General features: G+C 44.0%; 1 protein-coding gene across 2 annotated transcripts in view; it reads right to left on the bottom strand.

Annotated features, from left to right (window-relative positions):
* The window catches only part of LOC127624819 (excitatory amino acid transporter 5-like), a 73,003-nt gene extending 70,567 nt beyond the window's left edge, over positions 1 to 2,436 (bottom strand). For both annotated transcript variants that reach the window (XM_052099757.1, XM_052099756.1), the window contains exon 1: positions 2,296 to 2,436. In XM_052099757.1, the coding sequence (XP_051955717.1) occupies positions 2,296 to 2,436 (141 nt within the window). The remainder of the gene's footprint in view (positions 1 to 2,295) is intronic.
* Between the last annotated feature and the right edge of the window lie 20,483 nt (positions 2,437 to 22,919).

The raw sequence follows: 22,919 nt of genomic DNA, 5'->3' as shown, positions 1-22,919 counted from the left end.
ATATATTAATTGAATAAATTGTAATACCTTTTTTTAATAAATATATTTCTATCGGGAAGACACGCAGGCTTGAGTGAAGTTTAAGATGCCATTTATTTGATAAATGTAAAACAGGAAGTAATGTCTCTCTCTTTGGCGTAGGCCCCGTCCGGCGGTCCGAGGGAGTTGTACCCGGAACTGTCATGTCCTGCCGGAGATAGGAGGCAGGGGCGAGGAGCCTATCCCCATGCGGGACAGGGCTCAACTGGTGGTGGTGGGGTGGTGGAGGTTGCCGTGTTAGCACACTGAAACAGCAATGTGATAGATTGGAGCAGACTTATACCGCTAGAACTATGCTGCGCTTCCATTTAAATAAATAACTTTTCACTATTAAGTACATTCAATTTAGTTAAAGTACATATATTGTCTTGTTAAATATAATTTGATTTTACCGCTTATGTTAATATGCAATAAACCAATTACATTTTTATTACAGCATTTTTTATGATTTTCTGTTAAAATTAAAAATGACTGTCTATAGTGCAAGTGCATTATTCACAGCTGACAATTCTTTCTTACTTTTCTTTCATTTCTCTGGTAAAAATGGGCTTCTCTTAAAAAATAAGCTTTATTTTTATACAGTGCCCATTCCAATTTAGCTGAAAAGGCAGATAGCATTGCTGACCAGTTTTATATGCTGCACAAGTCTAAGCAGCACTTGCTTAATGTACAATTACTAAGAGCATTTATATGATTGGACAGTAATCCCTGGCCGTCACACCAAATGGCCCGTGGAGGTTTTATTTTTAGGCGTATTTGAGAATCAAGGTTTTAGTCAAAGTGACCGTCACAAAAAGAGAAGGGAAATACGCCACCGTTTGTTTGCTGTTCATTCGGCCGCAGTGCTTTTAATCTTAATCTATGAAGAGAAACAACTAAAAGAACTAATCCTTTACCATCACATACTTTACACAGAAGCGTGCATCAAAGGGTACTACACATTCCATATTGTGTCTCCGCAATAGTTCGTGTTTTACTCAAGAGTTGGCATCCTAAATTATGTCATTTGGGAAAATATGATACAAATGTTTTCCATTGTTTAAGGGTCAATGGTGATGTCATAAGCAACGCATTAGCTCTGACCAGGTCACTGTAGCACTAAAGTCCCAATCTGAAATTTTTAACCAAGTCAAATTATAAATGTGGAAATGTGATGGATGAAAACGGATGTAAGGACTGATAAAATCATGAAAGGTAAACACATTTCCAAAAATGTAATTCTTAAAGCAATACATCATTCTTAATGCAAAAGTGGACTATGAAGAGACATTTGGACCATACTGACAAGTTAGACCATTATCATCCAGGCCAATTATCTGTCTGATACAGTATTAGGCCATTTTGAGGTTATTGGCATCATTTACATTTATGCATTTGGCAGACGTTTTTATCCAAAGCGACTTACAGAGCCCTTATTACAGGGACAATCCCCCAGGAGCAACCTGGAGTTAAGTGCCTTACTCAAGGACACAATGGTGGTGGCTGTGGGGATCGAACCAGCAACCTTCTGATTACCAATTATGTGCTTTAGCCCACTACGCCATCACCACTCCCTCATCAGCATTGGCATCAACCAATAACTGTGTCAACTTGGCTAATGGATTACCTCCTCTTGGGACAATTTGAAACCGACAACCTTGTCAATAGATAATAAACAAATTCTTATATATTTTTTCAGTCCATTTAATTTTAGCAATTTTGTATGCATTTCATTTGCTGTCAATAAATGTTTCAAACATAGTTTTCTACATTGTTGTCACATGACCTCATTACGTTACATGTTAAATTAAAGTGCTATCCATTGGTACCTCCGAAATATATACAATTGTTTCTCACTTTTAATCCAATTTGTGTGAAAATGTCTTTACTTTTGGCAACTGATCAAAGAATGACTTAAGGAAGATATGTTTAAAATGCTGGTTGATATTGATTTTGCTATTTAATGGCCATTAAATACATTTATTAACATACCAGCATTGCCCAACGGTCATCTTGCTTTCTAGATATTGATTGGTATCAAACATTAAAAAACCCTTATTGGTCGACCCTGATTGGTTGAAGAAGGTGCATTGGAGATTCTACACTTGAGGGTGAAAGGAAAGACGGTTATGTTTTTGAGGAGAATTCTTCATAATGGAGCTTGGTAGAGTTTGCAGCAAGGGTGGAGGATACAGAAGGCTGAGCTCTGGTACCAACCCAGTGGAAAGAGTCAAGAAAGGAGGTTGGGATGCACAAGGGGTCGTCAACCACACTAACCTGCTCCGAGAGGTTCTTGGTGCGCAGAAAGAATCCGAGCAGGCATCCAATAACAACAGCCAGCACCGAAAGGATGAGCAGGCCGTTCTGTTTACACACTCCCTTCACTCGCACCCACACTGCATCAAACGCCACAGCCATCGTGAGTCCCACGTCCACAAACTACCAACCACACTAGCAGCTCTCCATAAATCCACCACACAGATCCTGCAGGGAGCGGCCCGAGAGAACGACCCACAGACAGACAGTGTACGAGAAAGAATGGGAGGGGTACTGATGGATAAAAACAGAACAAAATTTGCAAAACACTCAATTCATACTCTACATTTTTCGCTATGCAGCATTAGACTAAGCAGATCATCACACATTTCGAGCATCCTCTGTTTTCCAAGCCCATTCGGGGCAGTTTTCTCCACCCACCTTCCAGCTCAGCCAATAGGAAGATAGTGACAGTTGGTGTTGTACACAGTACATGCAGCATCAATCCTATTAGTGAAAGCACACTGTGTATAAGGCCTGGATTACACATGCATCAAATGAAGACGCAACTGGTTAAGCTATTCATAAATGATATTGACTGCAAAGAAATGGTCTATACATGTTTAAGTATGTGGATGTCTTCAATTGTGTGAGTGTGTTTGGGTGTTGGGGTAGGTACTTTAAAACTGTATCTTTTTCAGCTACAAGCTACTCAAAACTTAAAGTAACAAAACTATAGCCGAACTACCCTCTTAAAAAGCTAGCTACACTACAAGCTACTAACAAAAAGTAGCTAACTACATTGAAGCTTCAGATATTGCATTGTAATGACAACTACTAGATGATACAGTTTAATTTTGGTCTACAATTAACTAAACAGAATGGTGTGGAATGGTGTTCAAAACAAAGGGGAATCTGGCATCCTCGTAGTGAAACAGGGCTCCGTGAAGGTCGGGATGCGTCCAAGGAATGGCCCAGGCTTGAGCTAGGTCCAATGGCTGCATGCGCTCCCTCTGCTGGGTTCATGGCATGTGGGACAGCAGCATCCTTAGCTGCCTGTCTTACCATGCCCGCTGCAGGTGAGAAGAGAATGCGTCCTGTCCTCCCTTTTTTTTTTACAAAACAATCACATTGTGTACACTGTAGTATAGAAACGGCATGCTGCATAAATAGTAAGTGGTAGTATGCTATACAGAACATACTCTATATCAATCAAAGTAGCAAAAGGCCAAAATGGAGGTATGGAATGTGGTGCTGACATTCTGCGTAGTCAGCTATTTTTGTAGAGAAGATCAGGAAAGTGACCGTTAGATGACATAATCACAGAGCACCACACACACGCCAGCCTCTCATTCACAATTAATCCAGAATACTGAAAGCTAAGCATCTCTCTAGCTGTCTTATTCATCAATGACACTCATAAGAGCGCTGGGTCAGTCACTACGTAAGCTGAGCTCTGTCTGAAAGCAAATAAAGAGCTCTTAATTGAGCACAAGCTAAGAAGAGCTATTAGACCTGTTTTACACTCAACTTCCCAAGCTACAAGCTTCTCATAATTGACTGTGGTTAAAATACAGTCAAGCTACCCTTGTGACTCAGTATAGTTAGCTGCATTTAAAGCTATTAACTACACAGAAGCTCCTTAAGGTTTCAATTAACATGTTCTTTAATTCAATTAGATTACACAAGCAATCGATATGTTGCCACCGAATGTTCCAGAACCCTGAAACTGACCCCATTCTGCCAAATTACTCTAGTGTCATATCCCATCCGGCATTTTTGCATCAATTAAAATGTGTTTACCTTTTCCCGTGGTGCTATTGCAATAGCGTTTACATAATTAATGATAAGCACAATTTGGAGGTTGAATTTTTCCCTCTGAATGGCATTTTATACTCAACTGACATTTACCGTTAGGTTTACGGTTGGGATTTAGGTTAGGGCGTATGGTTAGTAAAATTCCTGTTGACCATATTAAATCATTTACTAGTAAAAATACAACTTGCTTTTGGCACCACTTTTGGTGGACATTTCATCTGGAAACTGGAGCTCATGTGTCCATATGTTCAACAACACTTCCAGCTTCGGCACCTGGGGGCAGTGGTTCTAACATTAGTAAGCACAGAATGCTTTTATTTTGATGATGGATCTTTGCAGTTTGTGAGATTGCAACCTACATATAAACTGAGGCACAGTGCATTTTGCTGTTCATTATTGTAAATGTCGGTTAAAATTCAAAGTTCCACCGAAAATTAAAAGTCATATGCATGGGTTTAGACTGACTTTGAGAAAATGAGTTGAGAAAATTATGACAGAATATTTTTTTTTGAATGAACTAACCCTGTTATGTTATTGAAAAATGTAACCCCTGCAACTCTGCTAGCAGATTTACATTTTTTAAAGCTCATAAGTTGTCAGAAACTATCCCAGCATAATCCTGTATATTCAGGACTGGCCTCCTGTTGCCTGAAATCTACAGATATAGTAGAGACATTCTGATGTAACATTTTAATGATGCACAGCTGGAGAGAGAGTGTGTGACAGGGTTTTCAGGACATGGATAAAACTGTGATAAAGAACGGGACTCGTGCGTCAAACGTCATGTTTTTGTTGGGACAGTCACCAACAGATGTTTATCAGTGCAGTAATCCGAGCCAGTATGGCTCTTTGACACACAAACACACGCACTCACAGACTTGACACCATTCTCACACACAAACGGACATGACATCTTTTGTGTTGTTTAAGAGCGTTCTATATAAATGTAATTTTTCAAGTAGCTAAGTAGAAATTGAATTCAAACAGGATCAATGTAAATGTGTGTATGTGCAATGTATATTGCATATGTTGTAAATAGTTTCAAACATTGATTATCAGCATCATAATTATACAATTATTGGAAATACTTTATATGTTGTTTGTATGGTCCCATATTTACATTCAATTAACAAGTCTGTGTTTGGTACCTCAATTTAAATGTAATTGAGAATTCAGAAATATAATTGGAAATAAACCTTCTTAATTCAATTCTCAATGGCACACAACACATGCTTTTATTTGTGCAATTGCGTAAGTGGTGTGCGTGTTGGTTTGTGTCGTCATCCCTCGTGTCACATGTTTCCCCAGACTCCATGCTCAGTAATCCCACTCTTTTGCTAATATTTCTGCTCAATCTGGTTTCATCAGGTCAGGATTTGCAGAGATTAGTCAAATGCCCAGCGGCTGGTAAGCACATATACTCATTCATTAATGATGTTAATCAATCAATCAATCAATCAATCAATCAATCAATCAATCTATCTATCTATCTATCTATCTATCTATCTATCTATCTATCTATCTATCTATCTATCTATCTATCTATCTATCTATCTATCTATCTATCTATCTATTTGTCTGTCTGTCTGTCTGTCTGTCTGTCTGTCTGTCTACCTTATTTTCCCACCTCTAACCTTTTCTTTTTGTTTTTGTTTCAGAAGTGGCTTTTCTGTGCAATTCTTCCCATAAGGCCTGCACCCGAGTCTTCTCTTTACTGTTGTACATTAATCTAACCAAATAGCTTTCAAATGTGTTTGATATAATGGCAAGTGATTTTCTAGTACCAAATTAGTAATTTAGCATGATAACTGTACATTATACCAAACTTTTGGCCACCAGTGTACATCCATGATCCAATGTATATACCACTGTGTGCAATTCATCCTCCCTTGCCAACATATACAACGCATAGTGAGTATTCCTACTATTTGTTCAAGATATTAATAGCAATAGGCCGTAACAAGTGCTTATACTTGTTTAATCTGCACCGGGGAACCCTGAATCCTCTCCCCAAATGTAACTGAAATTCATTGTAGAGAACATGAGTAGAATCTGCTACTATATTTTGTGACTGTCTAAGTAGACACTGTTCATAAATAAACTGGAGATGGGTAGTTTTAAAACAAATGATCCTCATAGCAGTTTTGACCAAATGAAAAATCTTAAATTTAGTTTCTGCCAACAGATTACCAAACCAGATTGTAATGTTGTACCTAATAAGGCACTGCCCTAAAAAACATGATATTATAGTTGACACCAAAAGCCCTACATCTTTGTAAAAAGTATAATCTCTGTTGTAACCTGCGGAGTATATCATCAATATGTATTCCTGGATATTTATATGATTCTACTGGTGCAGTGGAGTGCTCATGGATAAATACTATTTTTCTGGGGTCAAATACCATCTTCTCCGACTTAAAAACATTCACCACAAGGTCACTCAAATCACAAGAAATAAATCTATCAATTTCCAAGTGATAACCTGATATACTATTATCAGTTTTTTAATGCCAGTTCTTGTGACTGTGCTAGTATCAGCCAGTCGTCTATATAATTCAGAATGCAGATGCCTCGGAGTTGCAAAGGAGCCAGTGCTGCATCCATGCACTTCGTGAATGTGCGGGGTGATAAGGCTAGGCTGAATGGAAAGCTTCGCCTCCGAAAGCGAACCTCGGGAACTTCCTGTGTTGTGGCAGAATTTCTATATGAAAGTATGCATCCATAAGATCGATCGTGACCAACCAATCATGATGTTGGATTTGAGACTTGACCGTCTTGACCGTTAGCATCTTGAACTTGATCGCCTTGACTGAGCGATTCAAGCCTCGAAGGTCTAAAATCGGACGCAACCCCCCATCCTTCTTGGGAACCAGGATGTATCTGCTGTAGTAACCTGACTCTCTCTCTGGAAGGGGAACATGTTCTATGAGATTTTGCAGTTCTTTCAACAGTAGACATGCTTGTTCCGGTTTCACAGTAGTGGGAACCACGCCGTGTAATCGCGAAGGACTACAAACTAATTGAATTCTGTAGACTTTTTCTGCTGTTCTTAGGACCCACATTGAAACACCCGACAGTAGTTTCTACGCTGCCAGGTTCTCTGAGATGGGTATCAGTTTTGACAGTTCCTGTTGAGGGAATGTTGAGTGTTCTGTGTCCTGGACTACAGCAGGAAGCAACGGAAAACCCAACATTTAGCTGGAAACCGCTAACTCCAGAAACACCAGAGGTGGTAGGAATGGAGAGGTTTCGTGGGGGTATCGGGAAGGTAAAGGTGGATGTTTCACATGCCCTGTCCCGAGGGGGGCTACCCCCACAAGGCTGGGTGCAAAACCATCAGGGCTTTCTCTTCCTGGAGATAATGGTCCTGAGGTCTTGATTTGGGGGCAGCTGAGGGCGACGAGCCGGTCCCCAGTCTCTACGAGGGGAATGCGATTCGCCACGCTCTGTTTTAGAATCTCCCTTCTAGAAGGACCGGGGTGGGGCTAGGTGGCCCCTCCCCCTAAGTGCGTCGAGGAAGGAATTGCCCGAAGACTTCCTCGTGACACTTCGCCTCCTGGAACCTGGTGATGACTGTGTTCATAAAGTCACCAAACATGCCAGAAGGTGAAACCAGGGCATCGAGAAGGAACACTTTGTCCTTGTCTCTGATGCCCTAAAGGTTCAGCCATAAGTGTCTCTCCGTGCTGACCAAAGCAGCCATAGACCGGCCAATGGTGTGAGCCGTCTGTTTGGTCGCCCTGAGAGACAGATCTGTGGCTCGACAAAGCTCTGAGAAAGCCTCTTCGTCGACCGTATTGCCCGCACTCAGGTCCTTCAACAGGTCAGCCTGGTACGCCTGCAACACTGCCATAGTGTGCAGGGCAGCACCAGCCTGACCTGTTCCCCACAAGCATAGAGGTGGTCCTGCACAGGTGGTCCTGCACAGAGATAACCTGCAAGTGTCCCTTCTACCTGCGGCATCATGGAATACCCCCGTGCCTCAGCACCCACGCTAGTCAAATATGTCGATGTCAAAGGCACGAAGACACGGGAAGTATAAGGTTTCCGCCATGAGCGAGAAAGCTCGTCATGGAGGTCATTAAAGAAAGGAAGAGACTGATACAGCGTTCCCTTCCCTTGGCCACCAGACAGAAATCTGTCCTCCAGCTTGGAGCCTTTGGGGGTCTCTTGTTCGTGTTGCCAGTCTAACTGTAGTCTGGTCAAGTAAGCACCTCGAGTAATTCTTCAGCCGCTTTATTATCGTGCGAGGAATGCTCAGAGGTGGGTAGGCAAGGCAAGTTTATTTATATAGCACATTTCATACACAATGGTAATTCAAAGTGCTTTACATAGAAGAGATTAAAAACAGTTTATAAAATAAAATAAAGTACAAACAGTCGGACACACAGTGGCACAGTGCTCATTCAGTAAATGCACAGCTAAACAGATGTGTTTTGAGTCTGGATTTGAATGTGACTACTGTAGGAGCACATCTGATCTCTTCTGGAAGCTGGTTCCAGCTGCGGCTGGCATAATAGCTAAAAGCAGACTCTCCTTGCTTAGAGTGAACCCTTGGTATTTCTAGCTGATGTGATCCTAATGATCTGAGTGATCTGTTGGGTTTATATTCAGTGAGCATATTTGCAATATATTGAGGTCCTAGCCCATTGAGTGATTTATATACCAGTAATAATACTTTAAAATCAATCCTAAATGTAAATGGGAGCCAGTGTAAAGACCTGAGGACTGGTGTGATATGTTCATATTTTCTGGTTCTGCTCAGAATCCTGGCAGCAGCGTTCTGTATGAGCTGCAACTGTCTTATGGTCTTTTTGGGAAGGCCAGTGAGGAGCCCATTACAATAATCCACCCTGTTGGTGATGAAAGCATGCACAAGTTTCTCTAGGTCTTGACTGGAAACAAAGCATCTAATTCTTGCAATATTTTTCAGATGATAGTATGCTGATTTAGTTATTGCTTTGACATGACTACTGAAACTAAGGTCTGACTCTAGAGACACACCAAGATTCCTGACTTGATTTTTAGGGTAGCTTGAAGTCCACAGACTCAAGAGATTCAGTGTTCCCCTCATAAACCGAGGAGGTGCTGGAGCATGCTTCAAAATCACGATGATCTAGGGAGAGAGCTCATATCTGACAATCTTTGACTTAACAAATGAGGCCACAGTGTATTAAAGGCAGAAATAAAATCAACTAATTTGGGGTTTTTCATAAGCCCTAAGGCCAGTTTCATATGGTACACATAAGCAGAAGTGCCAGTGGAGCACAAGTGTAGCATAGCAGAAATTTTGACACAGAGACTTTTTTGCTATGTGTAGCATGCTAAACTCAGCAGGTAATATGGAGAAAATGCAATGTAAACCAGTTTATCAACACAATCTATTGCAGAATAGGCTTTTAAAAAAATAATGGAGCAAACAGCTCATGATGCTGCTTGATGCAAGTTACATTCGCAGTGATGTGTTATTCATGAAACTAAAATAATAAAAAAGGGGAAAAAAAACTTTTTTAAAAATAGACAAATAATGCTTTACTACGCTGATGTGTAGCTGAGTATAAAAGAAACGTCTGTTCAAACAGGTATAAAATTGTCCTTTTGTGTTATTGATGATAGCAATTGATTGCTTTTCTCTTGGGAGCGTTCACCTGTAGGGGGAGGGGTGTGCTGCTCAGACAATTCAGGGTGCTTTTCAATATACAATAAAATAAATTTAGTTTATTGGGTAGCAAAGGATCATCATCAAGAACTGCATGACTGTTTTTATAGTTTGTAATCTGTTGAAGGCTTTGCCAAGCACCCCTACTATCATGGACACCAAGCTTAGCTTCAAGCTTGGCCCTGTAGTTAGCTTTAGCCTTTTTAACAGCCCGTTCAAATGCATATTTAGCAATAGTGTACTGACAAATATCTCCACTCTGAAAAGCATTTTTCCTCTCCAAGTACAAATTTTTAATATCGTTACTAAACCATGGCTTGTTATTGCTAAAAACAATCACGGTTTTAGAGGGGAAACATACACCTTCAGCAAAGTGAATATAAGAAGTAACAGCATCACAGTATTCATCCAAGGTGGTGAACTCATCCCTGAATACAGACCAATCTGTAGTATGAAGGCATTCTTTTAATTCATTTTGTGCTTGGATAGACCATTGTTTAATTACTTTTTTAGTTGGCTTAGTGGATTTCAGTCTCTGACGGTATCGAGGGATGAGAAAGATGGTATTATGATCTGACCGTCCCAAAGGGGGCCAAACAATAGAATGATATGCATTAGATATTACACAGTAGCATTTATCAAGTGTCTTTTCTCTCCTGGTAGCAGTCTGAATCTGCTGCTTGAACTTGGGTAGTGATTTCTTTAAGTCCACGTGATTAAAATCGCCTAAAATTAAAACCACAGAGTCCGGGTTAGAATTCTCTACCTCTGTTATGTGATTCGCCAGCTGCCTACAAGCCTCCTTGGCTCCTGCCTTAGGTGGAATGTAAACAGCAGCGAAAATGACGGAGGAAAACTCCCGCGGGAGGTAAAAAGGTCTGCATTTAACAATTAAACATTCCAGCTCCGGTGAACAGTGTCGTAAGAGAACAGCAGAGTCAGTGGACCAGCCTTGGTTGATGTAAAAACAGACACCCCCACCTGACTTCTTCCGTGAGTCCTGCCGCGATCGGTCAGCTCGCAGTAGAGTGAAGCCCGGCAGCAGAAGACCCTCATCCGGTGTGCTGTCATCCAGCCACGTCTCGGTCAAGCAGAGCACAGAGCAGTCGGCGACATCCCGCTTGGATCGGATTAAGACAGCCAGCTCGTCTTGCTTGTTAATCAGAGAGCGGACATTCGACAAGATCATGCTGGGAAGCGGAGAGCGGTGAACCCTCCGCCTCAGTCGAACCAAAACGCCAGCCCGTTTGCCTCTCTTTCTTGGATGCCGCTTGTGTCTGTAAGCATTGGCTTGACCGCCAATACTGCTCGTGATTTCAGCAACATTCCTCCAGTGGTCGGAGGCCGGGAAATTTTGCAAACTGTCCCGAATACATAATAGTTCATGCTTGTCATATGTGATCAGACTGACAGAGTTATCAATAAAACAAAGCAAAACAAGACAAACACAAACACAGAGCCACACCGCGTCGCCATAGATCGGCGCCATCTACCATAGAGGTAATTCTGAATGTACAGTCAGTTTTAATCCCCTTAATGATATAGCTCCCCCTAAACCACCTTTTCTGATAGAAGAAAATGAGGTCAGGCATCTGTTGAAAAAACAAAACAGCAGGAAGGCAGCAGGCCCCGACCAGGTCTCTGCTGCCACTATCAAATGGTGTGCCAATGAGCTGTCGTATGTCTTCACTGACATTTTTAATTGGTCTCTTAGACTATGTAAAGTCCCAGCGTGTTTTAAATCAGCTATAATCATTCCTGTGCCTAAGAAATCGAATGTAAGTTGCTTGAATGACTATAGACCAGTGGCTCTAACCTCTGTTATCATGAAAATTTTTGAGCGAATAGTGGCCAATCATCTCACAACTACATCTCTTGATCCTTTCCAATTTGCATATAGGGAGAACAGGTCTGTTGAAGATGCTGTTTCTCTTTGCACCCATAACATTCTTCAACATTTGGAAGGGACAGCCACATATGCACGGGTACTATTTATTGATTTTAGTTCTGCTTTTAATAATATTATTCCAAAGAGACTGTGTGACAAACTCCTAGGGTTGGGCGTTAAAGAGTCCTTATGTAGGTGGATCCTTGATTTTTTAACTGACAGATCACAAGTGGTTAAAGTTAATAACCTCTTGTCAAAATCAATGTCCACCAGCATTGGCGCCCCCCAAGGGTGTGGTCTGTCTCCCCTTTTGTATTCATTTTATACCAATGACTGTTTTTCTCACCATGATTCAGTCAGGATTTTTAAATTTGCTGATGATACCACTGTGGTGGGCCTCATCACCAATGATGATGAAACGGCTTACAGAAAAGAAGTGTCCATGCTGGCTGAGTGGTGCTTAATCAACAACTTGTCCCTTAACATCTCCAAAACCAAGGAGATGGTTGTTGATTTTAGGAATAAAAATAGTATGTCGCTCCAGCCCCTGGCCATCAAGGACAAAACTGTGGATTGGGTGGAAAGTTTTAGGTTCCTTGGGACCATCATATCTTCCAACCTTAAATGGGAGACCAATGTCAGCAAGATTGTTAAAAAAGCTCACCAGCGACTTTTCTTTTTAAGACAACTTAAGAAATTTAAGGTGTCCAAGGTGGGAATGCTCCACTTCTACAGAGCTGTGACAGACAGCACACTTACTTTCTCCATCACTGTATGGTGGGGTAATTGCTCAGCAGAGGATAAATATGCGCTGAATAGGGTAGTTAGGACAGCGTCAAGGATAATTGGGTTGGACCTCCCTAAGATCTGTGACATTTACAACACCCATCTACTTAAAACTGGACTGAAAATACTTAAAGATTATTTGCACCCCGCTAATTCCCTTTTAATCCCTCTACCATCAGGTAGAAGGCTAAGAAGCATCAGATCCCGAACCACCCGTTTTTCAAATAGCACTTATCCACAAGCTGTGAGGTCCCTCAATTTACACCAACAATCGTTATCTGCTCTGCTTACACAATTATGTCCTCAGTATCACTAAATGCATTAGCATTTTATCTGATTTATTTATTTATTTGATCATTTATTATACTTATCCATTGGTAGCAACCCAAGTATTTGTCTTTTGATTTTGTTTTGTTTTTATTGTATATGTTATGTCTGATGATGTGTTGTAATTTTGATCCAATACTGTCTTGTACTGTCCTGAGTGAGCCAAATCACTAAAATGAATTCCAGGCGATTTGTATCGTTTTGGCAAATAAAGACTTGAACTTGAATATGAAGGCTGCAGCCTAGTTAGGCTGTGACCTTCCTAGACCAATACTTCTGAAGCAGTAGGCTAGGTTCCTCCTCAGCACTTGAATTAGACAGTCTAGTAAGTGTGCAAGACACTGAACCCCAAGATGCTCCCAATGGCTGGCTGGCACCTTGCATGGCAGCTCTTCCGCCATTGGTGTATGAGTGTGAGTGTGAATGGGTGATTGGGCCTCAGTGTAAAGCGCTTTGGTAACCTCTAAGGTAAAAAGAAAGTGCTACCATATATATATATATATAAATTGGGACATGTGCAAGGGATTGTGGATGATTGAAGGCCACAAAGGGTGCACTTAATGCATCCTTCAAAATATGGCATACGAAGACTGCAAAACGAATCTGCTTTTCAAGGGTGCTCAAAACTGAGATGACCTTCGACGGCACTTGATGATGTGGCAGCCGAGATATCCAGACTAACTAGGCTGCAGCCATCAGATTGAGAAGCACTGATAGAGATTCTGGCAAGAAAGCAACAGCTCCGTATCCTATGTAATGTATCCAACTCATGACATCCCTGATGTGTATGACTTTCTTTCTTCTGCTGAACACAACTGAAGTTTTTTAGAAGTGTCTCAGCTCTGTATGTCCATACAAAGCAAGTGAATGGTGACCAGAACACAGAAGGTACAAAAAAGACATAAAGGAGGCATAAAACTAATCCATACAACCATACAACAGTGGTTAAATCCATGTCTTCTGTAGCAATATGATAGGTGTGGGTGGGAAGAATTGTTTTATTATCAATCTTCATCTTTGACCAGTCCCAACCAGTAGGTGGCTCACTGTGAAATTGAAAGTCACTTCCACACCAGAATGTGGAAGTGAAAGTGTACATTTATAGTTAAAAAAGGACTTAAAAATGTATCTGTTTCTCACCCACACCTATCATACTGCTTCAGAAGATATGGATTAAACCACTGGAGTCGTATGAATTACTTTTATACTGCCTTTTAGGTCTTCAAAGGTCTGGTCACCATTCACTTGCATTGTGAGGACAAACAGAGCTGAGATATTCTTTTAAAAATCTTGGTATGTGTTCTGCAGAAGAAAGAAAGTCATACACATATGGGGTGGCATGAGGGTGAGTAAATTATGAGAGAACTTTTGTTTTTGGGTGAACTATCAGAATCAGAATCAGCTTTATTGCCAAGTATGCTTACACATACAAGGAATTTGTCTAGGTGACAGGAGCTTCCAGTCAACAACAATACAAACAATACCAAAAACAGCAGCAAGACATAGGTAATTAAAAACAAAAAAGAACACAAAATAAATAATTATACATATACGTACATACACTCACCTTCATACATACCCACATACACACGTAGTGCAATCTAATACAATCTGTTATATAAGAACAAAAACCTGTATATTATGTACAGAGCAATGTAAGTAATGGCAGAAGTGGATAAGTTGGATAATATAAATTTAAATTAAAATTAAACTGTGTATTGCACATAATTATTGCTCAGTGGGGCAATTTAATTGTTCATTAGATGGATGGCCTGAGGGAAAAAACTGTTCCTGTGTCTGACGGTTCTGGTGCTCACTTGAAGGAAAGAAGATAAAAATAGACATGTGGTGTAATTTTGAGAATTGAGTTCATCCTCATCACTCAAAAACCAAGTTCAACCCCTGTGTTCTACCTCAACTCATGGTACGTTTGTTTTGATCCATTGTCCATCATTCAGAATTCTGTGGCGGAGTGACGGGTAATAGCTCTGCTGTCAATGGCTTTTATTTCCCAATGGCAAGACACACATTCTAAAGCATCAGTACTGACAAGTTATAAAATGATGGACAGTTTATAAGGTTAAGCTGAAATTACAATAAAATGAGCCTACAGAACAAAAATATATTTTTGCTTTTTTTAAAGCAACATTTAATTAAATAATAAATCGCACAAGTCTTTGGGTGTCTCAGCATATAGCCTATGAAATTAAATGTCTTCTTTATTGCTACATAACAAAATTTGCACAGATTATCTTCAATGTTATGTGAAGTGGTCAAAACCTAATTGGCTAAAGAGACAGTAACCTTATGAACACTATGCATAACATTTATATTAAAAGACATTTAAAGGTGCAGTAAGTGATTTGAATTGTTCTGCACTCCAAAGACACGCACACACAAACACACTAGGGACCGATGGATGGGGGAGGGTCTCCCTGAGCATTTCGCAGCAGCAGCAGAATACCATAACAGCACTTAAACAAGCATTGTTGGACTGCCTAAATGTGCACAATTTAGCATTTGAATGCCCACGGACATCTTTTACCCCACTGTTTACCCAGCCTAGGGCTGATACAGAGACAAGTGTGATATTTCATGTCATATATTTCAGTGATATTTCTGCATGTCATTTCATAAAAGAAAATACATAAATAAAAATTCACTCACAGCACCTTCAAATGAGAAACCGAAAAGCCATTAAACATTGATGTATGCAAGTAAGGGGAGTCCACCATCTAATTTTCCTATAAGCATGTGATAATAGGCTTCTGTTGAATGATGAATGAAAAGATCATTGTAAAACAATGTTTGTAGCACGTAGTTCTCTTAGTTTAGCACTATGTAAAAGATATGCCTTGCCATGCAAATTTGGCAATTCTACTTTATGACACTACCATCTTTGTGGCAATTTTTGCATGGGCAAGTGCCACATTTGATTGCAATTTCAGATTTTTTGTTGGCAAAACATTTTATTTATGTACTTTTAGTTCTGTAGGCTCATTTTTTATTGTAATTTCAACTTAACCTTATAAACTGTCCATCATTTTACAACTTGTCAATACTGATGCTTTAAATTGTGTGTCTTGCCATTGGGAAATAAAAGCCATTGACAGCAGAGCTATTACCCGTCACTCCGCCACAGAATTCCGAATGATGGACAATGGATCAAAACAAATGTACCATGAGTTGGGGTAGAACACAGGGTACACAGTAGAACTTGGTTTTTGAGAGGTGAGGAGGAAATCAATTCTCAAAATTACACCACTTTCTCTCATCCAGATGTATTAGGAGCACATGCACTTACCACTATGCCACGGCTCCAACATCTGTCTTTATTCTTTCCCTAAGACCGTAGGTTGTGAGAGAGACTTATTTATGTATAGTGAAATGAAAATTCTGTCATTTACTCACCCTCATGTTGTTTAGACAATGAAAGTAGTTTTGACAACGAAAGTGGGTTCGCTGGCCTTTTCTGCATATCGTGGCACCGTTTAGCGGCCCATTCGGCCTACTGGGAAAATGCCAGGTATGTCAGATTACCAGTCCAGCCCTGCCGTTGGGGAGAGGCTGATGGCATAGTCGTCAGCGGGAAGTAGAAAGGGAAAGGCGGGGAGGCACAACTGCTCCGGGAATGGAACAGAGAGGCATGGGGGGATATCGAGGGAAGTATGGGAGTAGGAAGTGAAGGAGAAAATAGTGGATCTCATAGGGAAAGTTGGAAAGAGATAAGAAGTAAACGAGGGGTAAAAAGGAAGGATAGAAGTGGTTCAGAAGAACCAGATGAACAGAGTGAAAAAATATCCCCAATATATATCATAAGTTTTGGTGATCCATTAAAATTGACAAAGATGATAAATAAATCTAGAAGTTGTGGTACTTGATTGTTGGAAGTACAGGGACAAGAAAGACAAAGAGTAATATGTTGTGGGGACTTAAATGTGCATAATACACTTTGGGGTGGTAGGAACATAGATGCAAATAGAAAGGTAGTAGAACATTTTATGGAGAAAAAGGAACTGGTATGTCTGAACGATGGGAGAGGGATTACGTTAGATGTTTATACCAGATTGGAATCAGAGCTGGATTTAACATTAGTGTCTAATTATTTGACTAGAAAATGTAATTGGTGGCTCAAAGTGGTAGAGCGGGTCGGCCACTAATCGCAGGGTTGGTGGTTCGATTCCCAGCCCACATGACTCCATAAGCTGAAGTGTCCTTGGGCAAGACACTTAACCCCAAGTTGCTAGTGCCTTGCATGGCAGCTCTGCCGTCATTGGAGTATGAATGTGTGTGTAAATGGGTGAATGCGTCACAGTGTAAAGCGCTTTGAATACCACTAAGGTTAAAAAGGTGCTATATAAGTGCAGACCATTTACCAAGGTAAGATACCAACACAAGGAGGGGGAAGGTGGGTTTAAGAAAAAGCAGATTGTAATAAATTGGAGAGAATATGTGAGGAAAGAGTGACAGTAATTGATGAAAAGCAAGATATTGAGAAATGAAATGAGAACCTTTGTAAAAGAATCCTAGAGGCAGCATCAGGAACAATACCAAAAAGTAAAGGGAAAATGAAAAGGAAAGCTGTTTCATGGTGGACTGACAAGTGTAGCAAGGCGATAAGAGACGGAAATAAAGCTTTAAGAGAACACATAATTATACACATTTAATTGAATACCTGAGGTCACCAGAACCGGCTGGATCCAGCTCCATTCCTGCTTCGTGTTGGACTCCACTGCTATGTGTTGCTGAATGATGATGACTAAATTCAGCCGGTGCCAGCCAAACATCACTTCAATCTATTATGATGGACTTCAGAGGATGAACTGATGCCAACTCCAACCTGCATCACCTCGGTCTATTGATGGACTACGATCTTGAAATGGAATGCAAAGACTAACTATTGCCAACAAAAGCCTTCATCAGCCAATTAACAAGGACAATTGCATCTACGTGAACTCCTGCAATTAATCAAGATGCACTTCAAAGACTGTGGTCATTAATCTTACAGTTCAAACACAATCGATGTTTAAACACTGACCCTTAACCCTTACTTAGTGTAATCATTTTAAACCATGATTTTAACTATACATAAGTAATATTTACATAATATTCATGATGTTAGCGAGAGGGGAACTGGCCCCCACAGTGAGTCTGGTTTCCCCCAAGGTTATTTTTCTCCATTAATCAACATCTGATGGAGTTTTGTGTTCCTTGCCACAGTCGCCTACAGCTTGCTCACTGGGGTTATTAATACAACTATTATTTAATTATTTTTAAACAAGATTAACAATCTTATTTTATCTAAATTGCACAATGATGATTCATCGACTTTATAGACATAACAGTTTTATTGTCTGTTAATGCTGATCTTCTGTAAAGCTGCTTTGAAATGATGTGTGTTGTGAAAGGCGCTATACAAATACACTTGACTTGACTTGACTTGAGAGAGCCCGAGCGGTAGTGAGGAAAACAATAAGTCAAGCTAAGAGAGGAAGCTGGCAATGTTTTTGCAATGAGATAGGAAGATCAACCCCAGTAGAAGTTATAGAAAGGAACGAGAGTATCCAGTATTAGAAGTAGAAGGTGACGTAGCAGTTAGAGACATAGATAAAGTGCGAATATTGGTAAAAGCATTGGTCCAGATACATGGGTCAGGGAACTTAAATGAGGAAGGAAGAAGCAGGAGTGAAATAACAGAGAGAAAATATAAAAAAATACTGGAAAGGAATGGGGAAATGGAAGATCAGCCAATCAACTTTCCATTTACTCTAGAAGAAATGAAAAGAGCTTTAAGTAAATCAGCCAGTACTCTTACATCACCAGGGAAGGATCAAATAGGGTACTTAATGCTGAGACATCTTAAGGATGGGGCAATGAGGAAACTGTTGACACTATAAAATAGAGTATGGGAGGAAGGTAGGCTTCCAAAAGCATGGAAAGAAGCTATAATAATTCCTATTAAGAAGCCTGGGAAGGATCCATCTAAGCCCACTAATTATAGGCTGATAGCCTTACTGTTACGTTCCTCTGTTGTCTGTCCTTTGTTCTCGGTTTCACTATCACGATTATTTCACGTTTCCTTGTTGTCCGCTCCGTATTTTTCTTCTCACCCGTCACCGATCCCGGTCCATGTCACGTTTTCCCTGTTGTCCGCCCTGAGTCTCACTGTCCGTGTGTTAAACTACATTTCCCACAATTCCCGGCCTCCCTCACTGCCTGCACTCATCATTGTTTCCACCTGTGTCTCGTTCAGTCTCCACTTTGTCTGTGTATTTAAACCCCGGTTCTTTGTGCAGTCTCTGTCGATTGTTTTTCGTTTCTTGCATGTTGTTTAGCCAGGTCCGTGTTCCCTCCCCGAGTTCAGAGTTTGTTTCATCGTGTTTATATCTGTTTCGTGTGCATCAGTTTCCTGTTTTCCCCTCGTGGACTTTCATTTGTGTTTACCTTTTGTTTCGTATTTGTTTATCTTCAATAAACTCCGCTTTTGGATCCGCACCTCCGTCTGTCTTGTCCTGCTTCCACACCCAGCATAACAGAACAATCGACCAAAGAATGGATCCAGCGGTCCAACAGGCCAACTATCGGCTACTTTGTCTCAAGCAAGGGGACCGACCGGCGTTGAACCACATAGGCGACTTCCTCAAGCTGGCTTGCGTCTCAGACACCCGGACTCCGCCCTGGTGGTCTACTTCAGGGGCAACCTGAACGCCTCGTTGAGGGAACGGTTGCCACCGGCAACGCATGAGTACACTCTCTGCAGCCTCGTGGAGATGACTTTGTGGGTCTGCGGCTCACCGTTAACCGTGGGCGTTGCCGAAAAGGACCCTACCTCGCCATCCACAGTGGAGTCCCTTCAACCACCTCCGGCGGCCCCAGTAACACCAGCCCCACCTGTCAGCGAACCGACCCTCATGCCAGTCACCTTCCACGAGCCAGCGCGGCCCACTTCGTCAGCCCAGAGGAGGGTGAGAAGACGGGCTTCCGCCTTCCGGCACACGCCTGCCCCGGTCTGCGAGCCTGTGCCCACGTCAGCCACGGTCAGCGAGCCCAAGCCCACGCATGTCACTTTGAGCGAGCCTGAGTCCTCGACCGTCCCCGAGCCAGTGCCTGTAGCCTCAGTCGTCCAGCGAGCCTGTGCCTGTAGCCTCAGATGTCCGTGAGCCAGCGCCTGTAGCCTCTACCGTCCCTGAGCCAGTGCCTGTAGCCTCAGATGTCCGTGAGCCAGCGCCTGTAGCCTCTACCGTCCCTGAGCCAGCGCCTGTAGCCTCAGATGTCCGTGAGCCAGCCTGTAGCCTCAGATGTCCGTGAGCCAGCCTGTAGCCTCGACCGTCCCTGAACCAGCCTGCAGCCTCGTCCGTCCATGAGCCAGTGCTTGCAGCCTCGACCGTCCCTGAGCCAGCGCCTGTGGTCTTGACCGTACCAGCGCCAGTAGCCCTGACCGTCCAAGAGCCAGCGCCAGTAGCCCTGACCGTCCAAGAGCCAGCGCCAGTAGCCCTGACCGTCCAAGAGCCTGCGCCAGTAGCCATGACCGTCCAAGAGCCCGCGCCAGTAGCCATGACCGTCCAAGAGCCAGCGCCAGTAGCCACGACCGTCCGAGAGCCAGCACCCCCCGAGCTTACCAAAGCTCCGCCCTCCGAGCTTTCCAGAGCTCCGCCCTCCGAGCCTTCCAGAGCTCCGCCTTCCGAGCCTTCCAGAGCTCCGCCTTCCGAGCCGTCCAGAGCCCCGCCTTCCGAGTTCCCCGAGCTTTCCAGAGCTCCGCCTTCCGAGCCTTCCAGAGCTCCGCCTTCCGAGCCTTCCAGAGCTCCGCCTTCCGAGCCGTCCAGAGCCCCGCCTTCCGAGTTCCCCGACCTTTCCAGAGCTCCGCCTTCCGAGATTCCCGAGCTTTCCAGAGCTCCGCCTCTCAAGCCTCTCGAGCCTTCTAGGGCTCCGCCCCTCAAGTCCCTCGAGCCTTCTAGGGCTCCGCCCCTCAAGTCCCTCGAGCCTCCCAGGGCTCCGCCCCTCAATTCACTCGAGTCTTCCAGGGCCCCGCCTCAAGTCTCTCGAGCCTTCCACGGCTCCGCCTCCCGAGCCTCCTACGGCTCCGCCTCCCGAGCCTCCTACGGCTCCGCCTCCCGAGCCTTCCAGGTCTCCTACGGCTCCACCTCCAGAGCCTCCTACGGCTCCACCTCCAGAGCCTCCTACGGCTCTGCTCCCAGAGACTCCAGAGCTTCCTACGGCTCTGCCTCTCGAGCCTCCTACGGCTCCGCCTCTCGAGCCTCCTACAGCTCCGCCTCTTGAGCCTGCTACGGCTCCTCTCCCAGAGACTCCCGAGCCTCCTACGGCCCCGCCTTCTGAGCCTCCTACGGCTCCGCCTCTCAGAGCCTCCTACTGGCTCCTGCTCCCAGATACTCCAGAGCCTACTAGAGCTCCGCCTCCTGAGCCTCCTACTGGCTCCGCCCCTGAGCCTCCTACGGCTCGCCCCTGAGCCTCCTCAGCTACTGCCCCTGAGCCTCCTAGAGCTCCGCCCCCTGAGCCTCCTACGGCTCCGCCCCCTGAGCCTCCTACGGCTCCGTCTCCTGAGCCTCCCTTGGCTCCGCCTCCAGAGCCTTCCAGGCCTCCACCTCTGAAACCTCCTATGGTGCCACCTCCCTCAGCTCCGCCTCCAGAGCCTTCCAGGTCTCCGCCTCTGAAACCTTCTACGGCGCCACCTCCCTCGCCTCCTATGGCTCCGCCTCTCGAGCCACCGACGGCTCCGCCTCCAGAGCCTCCTACGGCTCAGCCCCCAGAGACTCCAGAACCTTCCAGGTCTCCGCTCCTAAAGCCTCCTACGGCGCCGCCTACCTCGGCTCTGCCTCCTGAGCCTCCTTCAGCTCCACCTCCTGAGCCTCCCTCAGCTCCGCCTTCTGAGCCTTCTAAGCCATCACCTCCCTCGGCTTCGCCTCCCGAGCCTCCCTCGGCTCCACCTCAGAGGTCCTCCTTGGCTCCGCTTCACGCGGTTCCGCCGGCCTCCCCAGTGGCCACTCCTCCTCCTAGGTCCCCTGAACCGGTCCTTGCCCCACGGCCATTTCCTAGGCCACCAAAACCGGCCTCTGTCCTGTGGCCACCTCCCAGGTCCCCTGAACCGGCCCTTGCCCCACGGCCATCTCCTAGGCCACCAAAACCGGCCTCTGTCCTGTGGCCACCTCCCAGGTCTCCTGAACCGGCCCCTGGCCCACGGCCATCTCCCAGGCCACCAAAACCGGCCTCTGTCGTGTGGCCTCCTCCCAGGCCCCCTGAACCGGCCCTTGCCTTCTGGCCAGCCCCCGGGCCATCTAAACCTGTCCAGGCCCGGTCAACACCTCCCAGACCACCTAAACATGTCCCTGCCCGGTCGATACCTCCCTGGCCTCCTAAACCTGTCCCTTTGTGCCCCGGTGGACTGCCTAATTGCCCCTTGTGCCCCTGTAGACTGCCTAATTGCCCCTTGTGCCCCCATGGACTGCCTAATTGCCCCTTGTGCCCCCGTGGACTGTCTCATTTCCCTTTGTGCCCCCGTGGACTGCCTAATTGCCCCTTGTGCCCCCTTGGTCTGTCTCCGTGTCCCTTGTGCCTTCTTGGTCTGTCTCTGTGCCCCTTGTGCTCCCTTTCCCTGTCTGTGTTCCCCAGGTCTACCCCCTCACTCCTTGGATCTTTTGTTTTTGTTGTTCTTTGTGGGGTTTCTGTTTGCAGTAGGACCGTCTGGAATCCGGTCCTTTTAGGGGGGGGGTTATGTTACGTTCCTGTGTTGTCTGCCCTTTGTTCTCAGTTTCACTATCACGATTATTTCACGTTTCCTTGTTGTCCGCTCCATATTTTTCATCTCACCCGTCACCGATCCCGGTCCATGTCACGTTTTCCCTGTTGTCCGCCCTGAGTCTCACTGTCCGTGTGTTAAAATACATTTCCCACAATTCCCGGCCTCCCTCACTGCCTGCACTCATCATTGTTTCCACCTGTGTCTCGTTCAGTCTCCACTTTGTCTGTGTATTTAAACCCCGGTTCTTTGTGCAGTCTCTGTCGATTGTTTTTCGTTTCTTGCATGTTGTTTAGCCTGGTCCGTGTTCCCTCCCCGAGTTCAGAGTTTGTTTCATCGTGTTTATACACTGTAAAAAAAAAAGTTGATTCAACTTTCAATTATAAGGCAACTTATCGCAAGCGCTTTTTTGAGTA

Source organism: Xyrauchen texanus, chromosome 31 (assembly GCF_025860055.1).
Source record: "Xyrauchen texanus isolate HMW12.3.18 chromosome 31, RBS_HiC_50CHRs, whole genome shotgun sequence".
Taxonomy (NCBI): domain Eukaryota; kingdom Metazoa; phylum Chordata; class Actinopteri; order Cypriniformes; family Catostomidae; genus Xyrauchen; species Xyrauchen texanus.
The sequence above is the reverse complement of the archived record's forward strand: the minus strand, read 5'-3'. Positions and strand labels throughout refer to the sequence as shown.